The 20,210-nt window shown below is 41.9% G+C and overlaps 1 protein-coding gene across 4 annotated transcripts in view; it reads right to left on the reverse strand.

Moving 5' to 3' along the window:
• FRMPD4 (FERM and PDZ domain containing 4) overlaps positions 1-20,210 on the reverse strand; it is a 203,489-nt gene that overhangs the window by 66,621 nt on the left and 116,658 nt on the right. For all 4 annotated transcript variants that reach the window (XM_081001279.1, XM_081001280.1, XM_081001281.1 and 1 more), the window contains exon 2: positions 9,583-9,696. In XM_081001279.1, the coding sequence (XP_080857405.1) occupies positions 9,583-9,696 (114 nt within the window). The remainder of the gene's footprint in view (positions 1-9,582; positions 9,697-20,210) is intronic.

Here is a 20,210-nt window from a genome sequence, read left to right on the forward strand (position 1 = left end):
TCAGACTCTCAGAGTCACAAAGTGAAGGAGTATTTGTGATTCATAGCAGGCAAATTCTCTGCAGCAAAATTAGCTATTCATCTCCATTCTTAAAGGAGCAAAACGGGTTGCGGCCAAACTGTGGGCCTCTACAGGCTGTTAAATCATTCTGAATGCTGGACTGCACTAAGAACAGGCACCCGGTAGTGATTAGTTGTCAGTAATCGGTACTGCTGAGTTTTTAAAAAGAGAGAGAGAGGATTTCCTGCATGAAAAAACCATCCTAAGCAGATGCAAGGATTTGTGTTTATTTTTAATGACTGCATTTTGAAGAGTTATTTGTTCATAAAATAAATCAAATCATGAGGCACAGAACAATCTTTGAAGCCAAGAAGCTAAGACAGCCATATTCACTAAGAATTCTTAAGGCAATTCTATTCAGGTTATCCTAGCACCACACCCAATATTACTAAGGTGCAGTTGGCATTGCTAGTATTGCCCTTTTTGATTTCTTGGCCAATGGTGTGTGGTTGATTAGTCTGAGGAAGTACAATACAGTGGTACCTTGGGTTACAGAGGCTTCAGGTTACATACGCTTCAGGTTACAGACTCCACTAACCCAGAAATAGTACCTCGGATTAAGAACTTTGCTTCAGGATGAGAACAGAAATAGTGCTCTGGTGGCGCGGTGGCAGCAGGAGGCCCCATTAGCTAAAGTGGTGCTTCAGGTTAAGAACAGTTTCAGGTTAAGAACGGACCTCCGGAACGAATTAAGTACTTAACCCGAGGTACCACTGTACACAACTTTCAGAAGAGAAGACCCATCACTTCTTTAGCTGATATCAGTCAAACATAGATTGCATGAAGTGTAGCTGTTGTGGCAGAAACATGTTCTATCCTCCACTAGGCTGCACCAGTTTAAAATGCAGGTGGGAGATTGCATTTTAAATGCCCCTGTCCTGTTCCCTGGACTCCAGCTACAACATATTTTACTTCTCAAAAGAAATACAGTACTTTCAAAACCTGATATTTGAGAAATGAAGTTTGCACTTCAGTATCAAACCAATCCAAGCCACTATGGTTCTCACATATGCTGCTGTACTCTTAAAACTCCTTTTATTTTTGGGCCTCCTATATGGCTTTCTGTTACACTTATATCAGCAGCAAGTGTAATCTGTCCCAGAGCATAACTAGGGAAGGAGAAAGAGGGGGTATCTGCCCTAGTAGGCTCTTGGAATTCAAAACAGTGTGCAATGTATTCACAGTGGTTAAAATAGTGTTTAATTATGTAGGTCAGGGTCCATGTGTCAGCAATTATTTTATCTGGGCAGGCAGAAGATGGCAGCATACAAACCTGGATATGTTAATTGACTTGTTACTGCTGCTCCTATTTGTGCAATTGTGTAAACTTCCAAAACGCCAATAAAATATTGCTGATGCACTGAATTTCTTGTCCAAACATTTATAGCCCATTTTACTGCTTTTACTTTAATAAGATTGCAGGTGTACTTCCTTTTTAACTTGAAAGAAAATTGCTGGGGTTTTTTCCCCTTGACCATTTCTTCCCATAAATAAATGAGAAACTACATTTCTGCAGCTGCCTTTCGATGGTGGCAAAATGGCTTTTTGGCAGAGCTGTCATCCATCATATTGTAACACACTGCATTTAGCAACTACTATTTATAGTGTGTCTGATGCCAAAGCAATTTTTCAGAGCATGCACTGACTTGAGAAATGTTATTGTACAAATCCATTGGTCCAAACGTGCATTGGAAATTACCTGTAGCTCAAATTTATTTTATGTAAAATAATGGCTTCCCTTTATTGGGGTCACTTAATATAGTTATGTTTTCTAGGGGCAAATCACTAAGATTCTAAGATTCTAGGATAACAAAACAGAACACAACTAAGACTGACAGAAATATATATAGTCCACCGTGACCAATTCAAGTGCTATTTGCTTTTTGCAGAATCACAGCCTGGTAGCTTACAGAAAGAAAGAAAGAAAGAAAGAAAGAAAGAAAGAAAGAAAGAAAGAAAGGAAGGAAGGAAGGAAGGAAGGAAGGAAGGATGGATCACATTAGCGATTTTGTGGACACAATAAGCAAAGCAGGCTCTTATAGGGGCTCTCCTTATCTTCCTCTTCCCCAAAAATGTTACCTCCAGGTTTCCTGTGTCTTGGCAAGCTGGTTACTGCAAGACTTTTCCATGCATCACACATTATGGCATCCAACAGAATGCTTCTCCCCCAGACTCCCAGCTGCTTTCACGATGGGATCTTTCCCATCTTGGATCATGGCAAGTTTAGAGCTCCAGTCGCCCCTTCCCCCTGCTACAGCTGCTGCAACAGTCCCTTATGTCTGCCAGCTTTCTCACATTTTTATTGCTAACACGCAGATAGACACACTTGCACCTCTGTTATTTATTCATGGTTTGCATGTTTATATCTGCACACACACACCGCACCCCTTTGCATTAGCCCAAGGAACATCAAAGCAGGATAAACGATGATATCAGCAGGAAAGGAGACAGCTGACATACCAGAACACCCAGGAGAGAAACAGGGTTCCTGCCAGTTTTCCAAAACCCCAACATCACAGCCCCCTAGATTCTGTTGCTCATCTCCCTCTATACTGCAGGTATAACTTCAAAAGGCTTCAAAATGTCATGTGCCAACATTTTTTTTGTTGTTGTTTAGTCGTTTAGTCGTGTCCGACTCTTCATGACCCCATGGACCAGAGCACGCCAGGCACTCCTGTCTTCCATTGCCTCTCTCAGTTTGGTCAAACTCATGCTGGTAGCTTCAAGAACACTGTCCACCCATCTCGTCCTCTGTCGTCCCCTTCTCCTTGTGCCCTCATTCTTTCCCAACATCAGGGTCTTTTCCAGGGAGTCTTCTCTTCTCATGAGGTGGCCTAAGTATTGGAGTCTCAGCTTCACAATCTGTCCTTCCAGTGAGCACTCAGGGCTGATTTCCTGAAGAATGGATACGTTTGATCTTCTTGCAGTCCATGGGACTCTCAAGAGTCTCCTCCAGCACCATAATTCAAATGCATCAATTCTTCGGTGACCAACCTTCTTTATGGTCCAGCTTTCACTTCCATACATCACTACTGGGAAAACCATAGCTTTAACTATACAGACCTTTGTTGGCAAGGTGATATCTCTGCTTTTTAAGATGTTGTCTAGGTTTGTCATTGCTTTTTCCCGAAGAAGCAGGCATATTTTAATTTCATGTCGGCTGTCACCATCTGCAGTGATCATGGAACCCAAGAAAGTAAAATCTCTCACTGCCTCCATTTCTTCCCCTTCTATTTCCAGGAGGTGATGGGACCAGTGGCCATGATTTTCGTATTTTTGATGTTGAGCTTCAGACTATATTTTCCGCTCTCCTCTTTCACCCTCATTAAGAGGTTCTTTAATTCCTCCTCACTTTCTGCCATCCAAGTTGTGTCATCTACATATCTGAGGTTGTTGATATTTCTTCCGGCAATCTTAATTTGGGTGTCATCCAGCCCAGCCTTTCACATAATAAATTCTGCATATAAGTTAAATAAGCAGGGAGCCAATATACAGCCTTGTCATACTCCTTTCCCAATTTTGAACCAATCAGTTGTTCCATATCCAGTTCTAACTGTAGCTTCTTGTCCACATAGAGATTTCTCAGGAGACAGAGGAGGTGATCGGGCATTCCCATTTCTTTAAGAACTGGCATTAGGCATGCAGTATTTTGGCACCAGTGAGGTTTGGTCCAAGTAAGAACTGTGCAGGCATGCAGATGCTACATGCATATGGAGAAGAGCAATTCAGTTGTAATGCCAGATGTATGGGGGTCACTTACACAGGCAATACTTTTTGGCAGATTCCACCAGGCTTCTCACACATTTAAATCAGCTTTCAGTGACCTGAATGTACAGGCAAACTGACCCTGATGGATACAATGCTGAATCTACTTGCATATGTGCTTAAGAACAATGAAGGCAATAGACTTAACCACACCTCATAGGGCATAAGGCCGTACTCCAAGCAAAACATATAGTTAGCATAATGTACAGCAAATTCTCTCTCTCTCTCTCTCTCTCTTTCTCTCTCTCTCACACACACACACACACACACAATATTGGATTCCTCATATGCATTTATTTTCATGATAGGTGGCTTTATTGTTCTTCTGAACTATATTGAGGCACAAACATTATTACTGTGTATATTTCCTGCGTCCAAAAATAAAACACAAACCTTGATTTTAATTATGGGAAAATGATTAAGCCCTAAGGAAGCACATCTACATTTTTGTCTGCCTTGTTCCTATTTGTAATCCCAGCTAATCACTTCCCTTGTCAGAAAAATATTCTCTGAAGTCCTAAGACACAGGAGAAACACTTCAGTTCCTTTCATTTTGTATGAAACGGGTTGGATGAAGTTAGGTGCATTTGTGGCTTATTGACTGACGAAACCCAAAGAGCACTCACTAATAGTTCCTTATCATCCTGGATAATTTATGGGTTAATTGCCAGCAAATTAGCTGCTCCTCAAGGTTGACCAGAGATATTTTGCCACCTGGAGAAAAGGATAAGATGGTGCCCCTTTCTGCATTCCTCATATTGAAGCCAGCTGGCAGCTTAATCTTATTTCAGCACTGGTAATGGGACAGAACCCTCTCCCTGTATGCCACCCCCCTCTCCGTGGGGAGTCCACAGAGCAGATTTTGAGGGGTCAGGGTGCATCAGAAGAGGAGAGGGTAAGTTCTGATGAGCAGACAAAAACCTTTGTACTAGCATAAGCATTTCATTGAATACTGTCCAATATGGTTTTCATTAAATATTCTAAATCTCCACATTCACTTTGAAGTTATATTCACCCATCTGCATTACTGAATGATCAACAGCTGTATGAGTTTACTGACACCACTGACAAATATTGTTTGAAGTGAGCTGAGATTATATGAAAGCACTGTGCACCTCTGGAATTTCCCCAGAATTATGTAATGACACAGAACGGAAAGTTTCCAAGTTTTCTATAAATCATGTTGCTCTGATCTCACCAAGACAGAGGCATCTTCTAAACTGCATCTGTGAGGCTTTTGTTTAACTTTTCTAGCCTGTAAATTCTTAACTGTTAGCTTGCAGAGATCGGCACAGTAACTGACATGATGTGGACAAAGTATGTTTAAAGGGTAAAGGGACCCCTGACTGTTAGGTCCAGTTGCGGACGACTTTGGGGTTACGGCGCTCATCTCGCTTTACTGGCCCAACCAGAGGAGCACACGGAAATGCCGTTTACCTTCCCGTCAGAGTGGTACCTATTTATCTACTTGCACTTCGTGCTTTCGAACTGCTAGGTAGGCAGGAGCAGGGACCGAGCAACGGGAGCTCACCCCGTCGCGGGGATTCGAACAACTGACCTTCTGATCAGCAAGCCCTAGGCTCTGTGGTTTAACCCACAGCGCCACCTGCACTGTTTAGCATTGTTTAGCAATCTCTAATATATATATATATATATATGCACTGAAGGTATAAACTATTCTAAGAAAATTACTGCATAGAAAGTTCATTCCTTATTAAGCACGTAGTATTTGTTTGTTTATTTACAATCAAAGTATTTGCAAAGGATGCACATTCACTTCAAACATCATTCAGAACAACAATGGGTCTTTAAAAGAATTGTACTGCCCATGTAAACAAGCCTCAGGGATATTCAGGATTACAGGTGTTAAGTAACAACTGGGAGTATCCCTGATTCTGTGAGCAAGACAAAAAGCAGCAAAAATATATAAAAAATTCAAGCAGAATAAACATTTGGGCCTGATATTAGGAAAAGCAGGCAATGTATAATGCATGCCCAATAAAATATATGAAAGCAACACAGCCTCAGAGCTGGAAACTATAAGTAGATGGGAGTCAAAAACCTTGACCTTCTCATTTGTTCACTATTGATCTTGAAGCATACATTGATGAGTATGTTTGTGAGCCTCTGTGTTGAATACTGTAGGAGTTATTAGTAGTTAGGGAGCATCGCCTACCAGTGACATGCCATTAATAATATAAATGATGGAGTTTGGCTCTCTCAGAGCCAAGGAAAGCTGCATTCACAATAAAGAAAAACAAAACAAAACCCATTTGGTTGCTTCTGCTTGGGTAATTGCATGGCTTCTTCAAGGTGCTAAAAGAAATACAAGGCAGATGCAACTAAAGAGCAAAAGGAAGCATTGTAAGAAATGTACTACTTTATTATAATTCAGTTCTTTGGGCTATATATGAAATTAAATTCTATCACTGTGAGTCCCAGTGCAGAGAAATGAAGGCTGTTGTGTCTGAGAGTTTCAGTACCCAACATAGAAGCTTTTGCATACTCATCTGCATGGCTAGAGAATTTAATCCAAATTTCAGACTCAATACTGAAGACTGCCAATACTGGTCACAAACCACTGTGCCCTTTTCATAATACTGTTGTGAGTTTGGGGCAGGTGTAGGCTGTATGCCTGAGTCCCTTCTAATTCCTAAACGGCCTCAGTCCAGTATAGGAGCGTCTCCACCCCATCGTTCTACCCGGACACTGAGGTCCAGCACCGAGGGACTTCTGGCGGTTCCCTCACTGCGAGAAGCCAAGTTACAGGGAACCAGGCAGAGGGCCTTCTCAGTAGTGGTATCCTCCCTGTGGAACGCCCTCCCACCAGATGTCAAAGAGAACAACAACTACCAGACTTTTAGAAGACATCTGAAGGCAGCCCTGTTTAGGGAAGCTTTTAATGTTTGATGTATTACGGTATTTTAATATTTTGTTGGAAGCCGCCCAGAGTGGCTAGGGAAGCCCAGCCAGATGGGCGGGGTATAAATAATGATAAATTATTATTATTATTATTATTATTATTATTATTATTATTATTATTATTCCTGGATCCAACAAGGGTTCAATTGGAATAGCCAGGCAAGTTTCCTTATAATGGCCCATAAATATGGGCCATTAAGATAGCAGACAACAAATGGGCGGAGGTCCTTCCCTCACCTGGCTGCTAGTGTGAAGTACAAAGGCCAGAGTTCTGTGTGTGAGCTAGAAGCAGGCTGGGCAGCTGAGAGACAAAGCCATGCTTGATATCTGCTGGAATCCAAGGCTGTGGCCATAGGAGAAACAAGAACGTCTTGGGTCATTAAAGCTATGAGCTGTTCTACAGTGGGCTTAGGTTGTATATATGTGTAAATAAACAATATATCCTAAACACACAACAGTCTCTGCCGTTCTTCATGCCGAGGAAACTGAATCTGGGAAAGCACCTGGAACACCTGGAATCTCACACCACTCGAAGACTGGGATGGCATGCAACAATATACTCCTTCTCAGAAGAGGTTTTCAGTCCTCTGGACACTCCCACCAATAGATGGAGCAAATACAATTTCTCGTGTACCCCTGCAGCCCCTTACACTGGCGTACATACTGTTCTAGAAGGTATTTCAACTCTCTGGGGAATATTTATGCGGGGTGAAATTAGCAGCAGAGAGGAGGGAGGTCTGGTGAAAACTACCTATACCTTTACACGGAAACATGCGGAAAGTGTCCTTCTCATGAGTAGAACCCCATTCATGGGATCCTTGAATACAACTCAGCAGCATCACTAACAGACCCAAGCCTTTTAGACCTATAGAGCACACTTCACCGTGCAGTGCTAACGCTAAACTCAGGTTACAACAAAACCTATGGCTTTCACCCTGTTGGTCAAAAAAGAGGTAACGGAAACTGAGAATGCCCCCCTCCCCATAGGCTCAGAGTGCTCTGGGGCAGGGAAGGCTGGTCCATTAGGATGAATGGGACACTGCCTGACCCACCTCAGCCTCTACCTGCTTGCCTTCTTACTTACACAAGGACAGCGGGAGCCTTTGGCTCTGGTTCCACCCCATTTTGGTCTCCTTGCCCTTCTACCCTACCAGTCTCAATGGGCACCGCCTACCACTGCTCTGAGGTATAAATAACATTTATGTATCCCAATCCTTCTGTTTATATCTCAAAGCACATTCACCCCCCCCCCCAAAAAAAAGAACCCTGGGAATTGTAGCTTGTTAAGGGTTCTGGGCATTGTAATAATACTAATACTAATACTAATAATAATAATAATAAATTTTTATTTATACACCGCCCTTCCTGGTTCAGAGAACGGGGTTCAGGGCGGCTAACAATAAATTTAAAACACTTAATTGATGCAACAAAAACCAGCATAAAATACAGTATAAGATGTGAATAACAATAAATTCAGAATTCAAAAATCAATTTTTGGGGGGGGGGGAAATCCACCCAATAAACAGTAGATGATCACCAGGGCTAGCTGGCTAAATTAGTCCTATTTGGGCCAGCGAGGAGACCAGGGGAGAATTAGTTGTGGGATCCCAGAGCGGGTAATCTTTCTTCACAGAAGGGGGAAGAGGGGAAGGAAGGGGAATAAAAGATCAGGCTGAGTTCAAATTGAAAGCCAGGCGGAATAGCTCTGTCTTATAGGCCCTGTGGAAGGAAGTTAAATCCTGCAGGGCCCTGGTCTCATGGGACAGAGCATTCCACCAGGTCGGAGCCATCACTGAGAAGGCCCTGGCCCTGGTGGAGGATAATCTGACTTCCTTAGGGCCTGGGACCTCTAAACTGTGATTATTCATGGACCTTAAGGTCCTCTGCGGGGCATACCAGGAGAGACGGTCCCATAAATACGAGGGCCCTAAGCCACAAAGGCTTTGTAGCTGTGTAAGGGGTAAACTACAATGTCCAGGATTCTTTTTTGGGGGGGAGGGGGAGGAATACGCTTTAAATGAGCTTTAAATATATCATGCACATGCAGCCTTAGAGCTCACTCTCAGTGGATTGGTATTAAGGTATGTTTGGGCTTTTGACGCACCTGACAAAGCAGAAGTACAGCAGCAAAGCACGTACAGAGCCCCCCCCCCCCCGCATTTGTATGTCCCTCAATGTACAGCCACTAGGAACAGAAACCTCAAAAAGGAGATGAAACAACACACATTCCTTCCTTTTTTATTGTCCCTGTTCTGGAACACCTTATTTTTTCCCTTTCAGCTGAATGCTTTGAGTAGAGACCTCTTTTACATTCAGAGTGCTGAATATATGGCCTTGGCCAATTAACTGTATTTCAGACATTACCTCTGCACCCCGGGACCTTCAAATCAGAAACGCTTATTTGAAAACAAGGAGCACTCAGGCACACAATGGAGACCAGCAAAACTAAAATGTAACATGCTGCATGCTTGGTTAATGAATTCAACAAGCCTACACCTTGTCTGAAGCCTTGCATATTTGCTCAGGAACAACCTGACATAGGCACAATGAACATAGGAAGAAAAGCAGCTGTGTTATATTGGTGAGAATGCACTAACTTCAGATGAACAAACTAAAAGAAAATATGTTTGACATGTTTTAAATATCCAGATTTCAAACACTGAGATGTTGTTGTTTTTCACAATACACATGTAAGACTCTTTGTGAAAGATGTTGTATACAGTTCATGTTAACATATAACCTACTGGCTAAGAAATTTTCAGCTAGCACATAACATACTTAGGTTTAAACTCTACATTTCAGTCTGCATACAAAATTCATCAAGCAGCAACCTACTTGAAGTAGTCTCTCCCATCTCTGTTTGCCGTCATCTCCCATCCATAGGAAGATCCCTGGTTCAAGGTCCAGGTTCCTGAAGGGGGAGGCCAGCCTGAAGACTTGGTTCTGTGGCTAAAAACAAATGAAAATCATTAGTATTTCAAAATGAGCCTGATCCATTCAATCCAACAGTGACTTTTCTGTATTTCTGAGTGCAAGTGAATTCATGTTAAATCCTATTATATGTGTGGAATTGTGACAGAAGCCAGGATTAACTAACATAAGCATAACACACTTTAGGACCTAAATGTTTAGATGCACTTTGTTGAATAATCATCGGATTCCTTGTTTTATTAAAATCTAGACTTTTTTTATTTGGCAGACCAAATTGAACTTTCCAACTAGCTTTTCACCTGTGACCTTAAAGAGAGGCTGTTTCAAGAAGACTCTTTTGGGAGGTTCATATAACCACCCTTGCATATTAACAATGGGAACTGTGTGAAGGGGCCTTACATACATACCAATGCACATAAATAGGGTTCCTTCAGGGAGGACCAGTGTGCACCTACAACCCTTTCACACAGCTGCCAATCCATGGCTTGTGCATATACCCCCATAAGTGGCAGAGTAGCTGGTATGACCCCCAAGACTCACTCATGGGCACCTTCAACACTTGGGAAGGTTGTATGAACCTCTTCCATGTTGTGCACACATGATAAGAAATAGACCTAAACTGGGTTTGGGAAAATACATAATGTGAAGTAAGAACCACTCAGCTTCTTCCCCAGTCAATGTCGTATTGAGTGCCATCATGCTTTCCAAGTATTAGTCACCTTAGACCATTTCCTGAAGAATGAAAGGATGAATAAATCATGAATAGAGTCATCAGAGTACACACTGTAGGAACATGGTTCCACAAAAGAGCCTTTGCCCTTCAAAAAAGGTGTCACGGTTGCTAAAAATCTCAACGGTGGGGGAGTGCTCTTGAGCTCAGGTCCCACTGTAGGTTTCCCACAGGCATCTAGTTGGCCACTGTGAGAAAAGGATGCTTGACTAGATGGGCCATTTGCCACATTCAGAAGACTCTTCCAATGTCCTTATGGCATTGAGCCATTTCTAAGGTGCTGCTAAAATACATATGGCCAAATCTTAACTGCAGTGTCAATTTAATCTGGATGTGCTCAGTGCAGAAGAAAAGCAGAGAAAGACAAAAATAACTGAGCCGAACTGGATACCCTCCTGATCGTCTTCTTTTTTTAAATAAAGAAAAAATCAACACAAATTATTTAAACACTAACATAATTTATCTTCACTCTTCACATCCGTAATTATTAGTTACTTTACAGGGATTTATTTTGCATTTCCCATTGCTGGATATAAACAGTAGCAGGATTATGTGATAATCTCCTTTGAAAGCAATCCTTCAAACGCCAAAGTGCACCACTCAGAGGCTGTAAAATGTGCACAACAACTCTCTGTGTTGTATGCCAGTGTTTACAATGCTGTTGTGTACTTAGAACTAAAAGAAGCAAAATTACTCATGTGGTACCCTAGAAGTCTCCATACACATTAATGGCATAGCTTCTAGGAGAGAGGCTATTGTTGACTGCTTTGCATGCAGAAAATCCCATGCTCAATCTCTGGCGTTTCCAGGTAGGGCTGGGAGATACCCCTGCATGAAACCCTGGACAGCTGCTGCCAGTCTGTGTTGACAGTACTGAGCTAAATGGGCCAACACAGACCGAGGTCAGTCAAAAGGAAGCATAGCTAAAACTACAGAATTCACCAGCACAAAGATGTAGCGATAACCGTCAACTTGGATGACTTGAAAAGAGAACTAAACAAATTCACGGAGGTCAAGGCTATCAATGGCTTCTAGGCACGATTGCTACATATTAACTTCACGATCAGAAGCAGTAACCTCTAAGGGCAGTTGTTGTGGTAGGTGATTTCTAAACGGCTCTGAGATTTTACTGGCATATGCATGAGTTTAAATCAATAAAATCCTAGGTATGTTTACTCAGATGTTTCCTTGTGACTGAGGAGTTGTGCAGAGCAACCCAAGTCCCCTTTTTGCCAGGCTGGGAAAGGGGGCTGGGTTGAATGAAGGTGTCCCTCCACCTAGCTCTTCCAGTTAAACCAGTTTCCTACTGGCTGACAACAATGGACTGATGAAATTCTCACTCCATCAGTGTGGCAACTCCCCCTACTACCAGCAGTACCCAGCAGAAGGTCCTGAAACAGGGCATTTCAAATTCTGCAAGGACTGAGCCACCTTTCCATCTATTGGATCCTGAACTAGTCTTACTGCCACTGCACAATGGCATCCAGAACAAAACAGCCCTGATAACTATGCCCAATAGCTCTGTAAAATCCACACTGGCAGGGAGGGGGAAACTGCATCTTAAGCCTGTTTAGTGCTGAAAGCTAAGAAGCTGACCTTTGTGACAAAGCCGTTTATGACACCATCTGATATAAAGAAGGACTCCAATCTTAGTATACACTGCTCAAAAAGGAGGAGTGAAAATTTAAGGCAAACAAAAATATGGCAGCAGTAAAAGAAAACTCTCTCATCCCGTGAGGTGAGATGCAAAGAAACGGTTAAAGATATAAAACACTGAAAAATGGCATTGTTTCTGTGGCAAACAAGGAGAACTCACTCCTAAATCTGCTTTCATCACATGCTTTGATGTGTTATATTTTCTCCATGTAATTTTCAGGTTTGATCCGACCATTAATATTTACAATCATATCAATTATGAAATAGATTCAAGCACTCAAAACTATGACAGTAGTAGTGATTGCCACTGAAAATGTTCTTGTATGAAGGAAGAAATAAAAGATATGCTGAAAAGTATGCTGCAGATGAACAAAAAAAATACATTTCAAGTGCATTTAAATTAATACACCTTTAATATGCTTCTCTGTTCTTGTTTAGCATCATCTGCTATAACTGCATTTCAGATAAAGATGGCTTTAATATGGACGTACAGATCACCTTATAAAGAAGGAATAACAAACGGCACGACAACATTTACAATGTTCATTCCAGCATCATACACAGCATGGTACAAAGTACTGTCTTTCACAGTTCCTCACATTTTAGCAGATTTTAGCAGCTTGCCCCCCAGTGTTTAGAGATCTTCCCTGAGGAACAAGGATTGATTTCCACTGAAAACATATATGCCAAAGCTGTAGGACAGCAGTTCTCAAACTTTTTGAGACCACTTGGAAATTGTTGAGGGTTTCAGTAGACCACTTAATAAACTTCTTTTTGTTCTACAAATCAAAGTAGTATGCAACGCATATTTTAATAAGCAGTTTTGACTTTCTAATGTGATGGATATGTTTGTTGTCAGTGTCGGCCCTAACATTAGGCAGAGCAAAGTGGCTACCTCAAGTAGCAAATCTGAGGGGGAATGGCAGAGAATAATGGCAATATATTAGAGCTGTGTGTGCCGTGTGACCTGATGACACTCCCTAAGCTAGCCTGCTGCCCTCAGGAGCTGGCAGATATCTTCAGAACGGGATTTTCCTGTATGAAGTTTACAATGCATTTAACTGAAACACTTCTTTGATGTGTCTACATCCAGCCTGGATTAGGAAGGGAGGACACCATCTTGTCCATGGGTAGACAAACTAAGGCCGGGGGGCCAGATCCGGCCCAATCGCCTGCTAAATCCAACCCACGAATCAGCATGTTTTTACATGAGTAGAATGTGTCCTTTTATTTAAAATGCATCTCTGGGTTAATTGTGGGGCCTACCTGGTGTTTTTACATGAGTAGAATGTGTGTTTTTATTTAAAATGCATCTCTGGGTTATTTGTGGGGCATAGGAATTCGTTCATATTTCCCCCCCAAAAAAATATAGTCCGGCTCCCCACAAGGTCTGAGGGACAGTGGACCGGCCTCCTGCTGAAAAAGTTTGCTGACCCCTGATCTTGTCCTTTGCCTCCGACAAAAAAACTATTTTGGGATTATGGGCTGACTCTGATTTTGATTCTGAGTAGATTGTGTTCTGAGTAAAGTTGATCTTTGTAATAAATCAAAGAGCAGGACCAAATGAATATGTTTTTGACTGTTCTGCAAACTTGCATCATACCACCACTCTACTGACCACCAGTGGTTCCTGGAGCACAAGTTTAGGACCTCTCCTTTAGGGAGGGTGGGGGACACACAAAGTGCTTCTATGTTAGAAAGCTAGTCATCATGACAATCCTTAAGTCCATTCCTGGGGGGCAGGGGGTGGGCAGTATCACTTTCCCAAGCAACATTCCTTCCTTAGGGGTTTCAAATGTGAAGATTAGTTACTGCCTTCTCCCCCAGCAGTTTTTCAACTCCAAATTATCTCCTCTAATGTTGCTTTTATTTAAGAAAATAAGTCATTTGACTCCTTTAATTAATGTACAGCATAGGCAAACTCCGGCCCTCCAGATGTTTGGGACTACAATTCCCATCATCCCTGACCACTGGTCCTGTTAGCTAGGGATGATGGGAATTGTAGTCCCAAACATCTGGAGGGCTGGCGTTTGCCTATGCCTGCTGAAGATATGAAAGCTTCCTAGCTAATATCTATTTCTATGGTGCTCATTGTTTATCTCACTGCACAGAGATGCAGGATCCTGTGCCTAAAGAGGTCACCACTACACATGCCTAATGATGCACAAGATGAAGATTTGTTTTTACATCTTTTCACAGTTACTGACAGCACTTGGGAATGGCAAATTGTTGTTTAGATAGTCAATGTTTAGAGACTGTCAGACTGAGTTGTGATTACATTGAATATACAGCGGATGTAAATATGCCTATGTTGACTTCAATTAAAGTTAATTTTCCTTACTGAATTGTTATTAAGCAGGCTAGTTCATGGTTGTTGTTGTTGTTTAAAAAAAGAGATAGTCTTTGAACAAAAGCATTCCCCCCCCCCCATTTTCAAAACATACCAAGCTATCTGCCTCACTTATGTTTCAAAACTATGGTCCTGCTAATAAAAAGAGAAAAGAAGATGATGGTGACAGGGGGAGAAAAAATAAGATCTACTCTAATTATACAACATATATACACAACTGTAACATCTTGCCATTGCTCCGCGCCAGGACCCCTTTGAATTTGCTGCCTGAGGCAGCCACTTCACTCTGCCTGATGATAGGGCTGGCCCTGACACACTGAGTAATTCAGAGTCCATCTGTCCCCAAATTGCTTCTCAAATTCTTCCCCATTTAGTGCTGAGTTATCCCACTTTGCTGATAATATTAGGGACCGATAAGAGCAGTATCCTTATGAAAATGAGCAGGCTTCTTGTTTTTGAACTGCTCTGAAATTGGAGCTTGAACATGCTCTAGAAGTGGGGGTTTCCCCCCTTACTTTCCTTGGGAGTTAAGAATTTCAGAAATACAAAGTATTCTCCCTGCTACTGATATCCGAAAAAGATTTTCTAGCTATTTTCTTGGTAGCATATTGACTAGAAAACAGGAGTTGTTACATGATGGATATACATACTGTAGGAAAGCATTCATCTCATGAAGCTTAGGAAAGCTTATGACAAACTACAAATGTTTATCAGCTTGTACTGCTGTGACATAGGTTTCTTGGAAATCATAGGCTTTCTAAAAACAAAAAAAATACTAAGAGTTTAAAAAACAACTCTCATTTTTTTAAGCCCCTTGTCATAAACACAAGTCCCAAGATTCTTAATGGACTCAACACAGAGTCTAATAGACCCTCAGATCCCCTTATGAAACTACAGTTATAATAATAATAATAATAATAATAATAATAATAATAATAATAATTTATTATTTACACCCCGCTCATCTGGCTGAGTTTCCCCAGCCACTCTGGGCGGCTTCCAATCAAGTGTTAAAAACAATACAGCATTAAATACTAAAAACTTCCCTAAACAGGGCTGCCTTCAGATGTCTTTTAAAGAGAAGATAGCTGCTTATTTCCTTCACATCTGAAGGGAGGGCGTTCCACAGGGCGGGCGCCACTACCGAGAAGGCCCTCTGTCTGGTTCCCTGTAACCTCACTTCTTGCAATGAGGGAACCACCAGAAGGCCCTCGGCGCTTGATCTCAGTGTCCGGGCTGAATGATGGGGGTGGAGACGCTCCTTCAGGTATACAGGACCGAGGCCGTTTAGAGCTTTAAAGGTCAGCACCAACACTTTGAATTGTGCTCGGAAACGTACTGGAAGCAAATGCAGATCTCTCAGGACCGATGTTATGTGGTCCCAGCAGCCACTCCCAGTCACCAGTCTAGCTACTGCATTCTGGATTAATTGCAGTTTCCGGGTCACCTTCAAAGGTAGCCCCACATAGAGGGCATTGCAGTAGTCCAAGCGGGAGATAACTAGAGCATGCACAACTCTGGCAAGACAGTCCGCAGGCAGGTAGGGTCTCAGCCTGCATACCAGGTGGAGCTGGCAGACAGCCGCCCTGGACACAGAATTAACTTGTGCCTCCATGGACAGCTGTGAGTCCAAAATGACTCCCATGCTATGCCCCTGGTCATTCAGGGGCACAGTTACCCCATTCAGGACCAGGAAGTCCCCCACACCCGCCCTCCCCCTGTCCCCCAAAAACAGTACTTCTGTCTTGTCAGGATTCAACCTCATTCTGTTAGCCGCCATCCATCCTCCAACTGCCTCCAGGTTCCCTGGCTAAAGGAAAATACGGATAATCTGTAAGTCTGTAATATCATTAACCCCTCAGGTGCCAAAGCACTTTTTATTCAGAAGTTCTTGTAAGGAAAGGAATTATTATTTATAGAGTTTGAAAATTCAAATGCTTTTTAAAAAACAAACAAACAAAATGCTGTTAAAATCATACGTCACCTCTGAGGCAGTCTTTTGACACCCTTATTTGCTGTTTAGCTGAGAATGTAGAAGGAAATATTGTAGGGGGGTGAGGGCTAAAATCAGTATGTGACAAATGGGTACCGCAGAAACTGCCCTATTTTCAAACTGAAGGGAAAAGCTTTGAATGATGCACCATAAGGAGTATTAATCTTAAACAGCTCATTCTCTTTTCCTTTTGAGGAATGGGAAAGTTAGCAGGCTCTTTTAACCTCTGCAGGAAGAACGACAAGCTAAAATATTCCTTCAGGCACCCAAACAGGTCATTTTCACTTTTACATATAGCAGAATGATTTACTGTACAAAGCCGGGGATACATTTGCTTTGTTATTGTTTCCAGCACTGTAGAACTTAGGGAGGAATGTGAGGGAAGAAATGGAAGCTCTCAGACCAACTAAATGCATAAGGTGCCCGGAGCTCCTGTAAATCTGCACAAGGTGGAGAATGCATAAGGCAGGTCAGATTGAGAAGAAAAAAGACAAAACCATTTTTATTTACTTTTTCTTTTGGAAAAAACGACCTTGTAATAAATTCTGAGGGGGGCAGGGGAATGAAACGAAATGTGGAGGGCTTCAGAATTGGCTGCTATCTCAGGCTCTCCTGTGGTGATTTTGATTTAAACAAAATAATTGTGCTTATTAAATGAGCCACTACTGTGGAGCTATGAGCTTTTACTGATTGCCACTGATGATCTGCTGGGAAGCTACGTTGTTTATTTATTTGTTAATTTACTGAGCTGGGCATAACCTCTTTGAACCTGGAAGGCATTATATAAATGCTAAAAGTTATTTTGTATTTAGCACTTGCGCAGAACCTCTGGAGTGTTCAAAGTGATTTCTCTTACCACCTCCCTGTAAGGTAGGCCTGCATTATTATTCCCATACCACAGAATATTAGCCTTCCCCAACCTTGTGTTTCAAGAGGCTGTTGGACCACACATCCTATCTCAGCCAGGCTGGCTGGGGATTAAAAGAACTGGAGTAAAACAACATGTGAGGAACGCTGCCATTGTGACTGCAGAGTGCTTTGTACTGAAAGATCTCTCAGCTATAATTTTGGGCACAACACTACAGGGTTGTTGTTTTTTGCAATTTCCAGATATCATGTATCACCGGGGGAGGGGGAAAATGATTTCATAATAGACTTCCATCAGTCTAAACCAACGAGCCTTCACAACAGAGGCCAGATGTTCCTACCAGTGAACTATATCGGGGGGAACCTGTGGCGCAATGGGTCAGTGTATCTGGCTGTTAACCAGAAGGTTGGTGGTTTGAGCCCACCCAGGAACAGCTGCGGGCAGGATTTCTGCATTGCTAGGGGTTGCACTACATGATCCTTGGGGTGCCTTCCAACTCTACAATTCTAAGATTCTGTTTCACAGACCGAATCTTATTTCTGCCATGGTCACTTGGAGCACAGTTCTTCAATCTTGGTTCCCCATATGCTGTTAAACTACAACCTCCACCATCTCAGGCCAGCTTAGCCAATGATCAGGGGTGATGGGAACTGTAGTCCAACAACATCTTGGGTCCCAGGGTTGAAGAAAGCTGACTTAGAACATTTGTTCAGTCAGATATTAATGAAATGCTATTGACAGCAGCGAACAAAACACACACACACAAAAACAGCCTTACAAAAAATATATTAAAATCCATCATTGACCCCAAAATGTGTCAGTTCAGGAATTGCATCATACACAGAAGGTGGCTTTTTAAAAAATCAAAAAGAGCTTGCAAGTGCATAGCAATTTCACTTTCCATCATTCTCTGTAAACAAATGCCGCTATTACTTATCTGAACACATGACAAATGGTTTGCAAGATGCATTTCACATTTTCCAGTGAGTGTTAATTTGTTTCTCTTATCCTCTACAATTATTGTCTTAATTGCAGGTGGCTATTCATAAAATGCGAAGGAGTTTTAAGGATTCTGAACATTCTTTCATCTTTGAAGACTATAGAAGGCTCCCCACCATGCCTGTCCCATTGACAGTCCTAGTCGCATTAAGCCTATCGCAGTGCACTTGAGAGTAAGGTGCCACACAGAAATACAGTGCAATAAAGGTATGTGGAAACAGCCAAGAAATGAAAAACAAGAGAACAAAGTTTCCCTCTGTCTTATCTTTAAGCAAAACTTTTTTCTAGAAATATACTAAAAAGGGGGGGGGGGGGATATGCTGGATGGCAAAATACCTGTATTTAAATCCAGGCTTGTTCCAATCATGGGTTTATCAGGGGTCAAAATACAAAATGGGCACAAGATGGGCATATGTGTCCTGAATTCCTTCCCCTTGTATCCTGGTCCCCCCCACTGCCATCTATCCCCTAAGATATTCTTACTCCAGTAACCAGGTGTGACCCTAGGCAAAAGGGGAAAGTGGCCTGGAGGCAGTAAGGAGGGGAGATAGTCATGGTAGTAAGGAGGATTCAACACTGCTATCTGATTTCCTTTTTTGTACTTTATATCAGTACCCTCAGTTTGAAACCTTCAGTTTAGATACCTGGCTGAAGGATATTTGCATTTGATATGATTGGCCCACAGAGAGCCCCCGGTGTTGTAATACATTAGTCCTTTCTGCAATTAAATTCTCATTAGCAAATATGGCATTCCACTACAATAAGAACTTTTTGGCTGTGCATATGAATAGTCATTGACTCCCCCCCCCAAAAAAAATATCAAATGAAAAATGCTAAGTTATGTAAGAACTACCCATCGAGTCTTGTAGGTTGTGCCCACCCAGCTAGAATCAATATGAAGAGCCACAGTAAGTGCACACAGCAAGGAGAAAATAATTAACACGTGTACTCTTGAGCGCCATTCATGTCATAACGCCACATAACAGAAAATACAAACACACAGCAGATTCTGAACGCTATATCAGAAATTTGGCAAAAGCCTCGTGATTATACACACAGCAACACAAAAACAACCACCCAAAAGCTGGCAAGGGAGCAGCATTAAATACACAAAGCAACAGGGGTCTAATTATCAGAGAAATGTGTGAGGATTTTAACACGAAGGCCTTTTTTCCGGGGAGAAGTAAGGAGTAAATGTTCGTGTATTCTAGAAACAATCAAAAACTTTGCACAAGAATGCTTGAGAGTTCATGATTTGGAGGGACTAAAAAGATACACAAACACATATTTATCAGAGTTATTAAGAGGAAGAGCAGTCCCTTACTCTCTACTGAAGGCAATATGGAGGGAGAAAAATTGTTCAAGCTCCTTTCTCACTGCTAAGAAAGCCAGTGGAACAGTTTGCTAAGGAAGCAAACATCTGTCATGGTAGCTACTGTGCAACTTGGGGGGAAAGCCTCAGGAAAGACACATGTACTGAACTTGAAAATAGCCTGCTACTACTACTACAAAAAAAAAACAACACCAAACTTGCAAGGTATTGAGAGAATGCTCCATGGTACAATCATAATTTACAGTACTAAACAAAAGCCTTGTTATTTAATCTGAAAGCAGAGATTCTTATTGCAGATAGCAGTTATATACACAAGAAGAGTTAGACAAATAAAGGCTTATTCATGGCAGAATGACACATGTCCCCTCATATCAATTTACCAAAAAACAAAACCCCTACTCCAGGCATTTATTCCAATTACCTCTTCACTTTCGGTATGATTTCCCTTTCCAGGGTTCTGTGAGACAAACATTTTCACAGTTCGGCTCATGCTGTGAGTTGTCTGTGCTCACCTTCAAAATCTTAGACTGTGGTGGCAGAAGCCAACATTAATAATTCATTTCTATAAATAAATGAAAAATTAATAGCTGGTCTAGTATTCCA

Source organism: Podarcis pityusensis (assembly GCF_964106645.2).
Source record: "Podarcis pityusensis genome assembly, chromosome: 4".
In the NCBI taxonomy this organism is placed as follows: Eukaryota; Metazoa; Chordata; class Lepidosauria; order Squamata; family Lacertidae; genus Podarcis; species Podarcis pityusensis.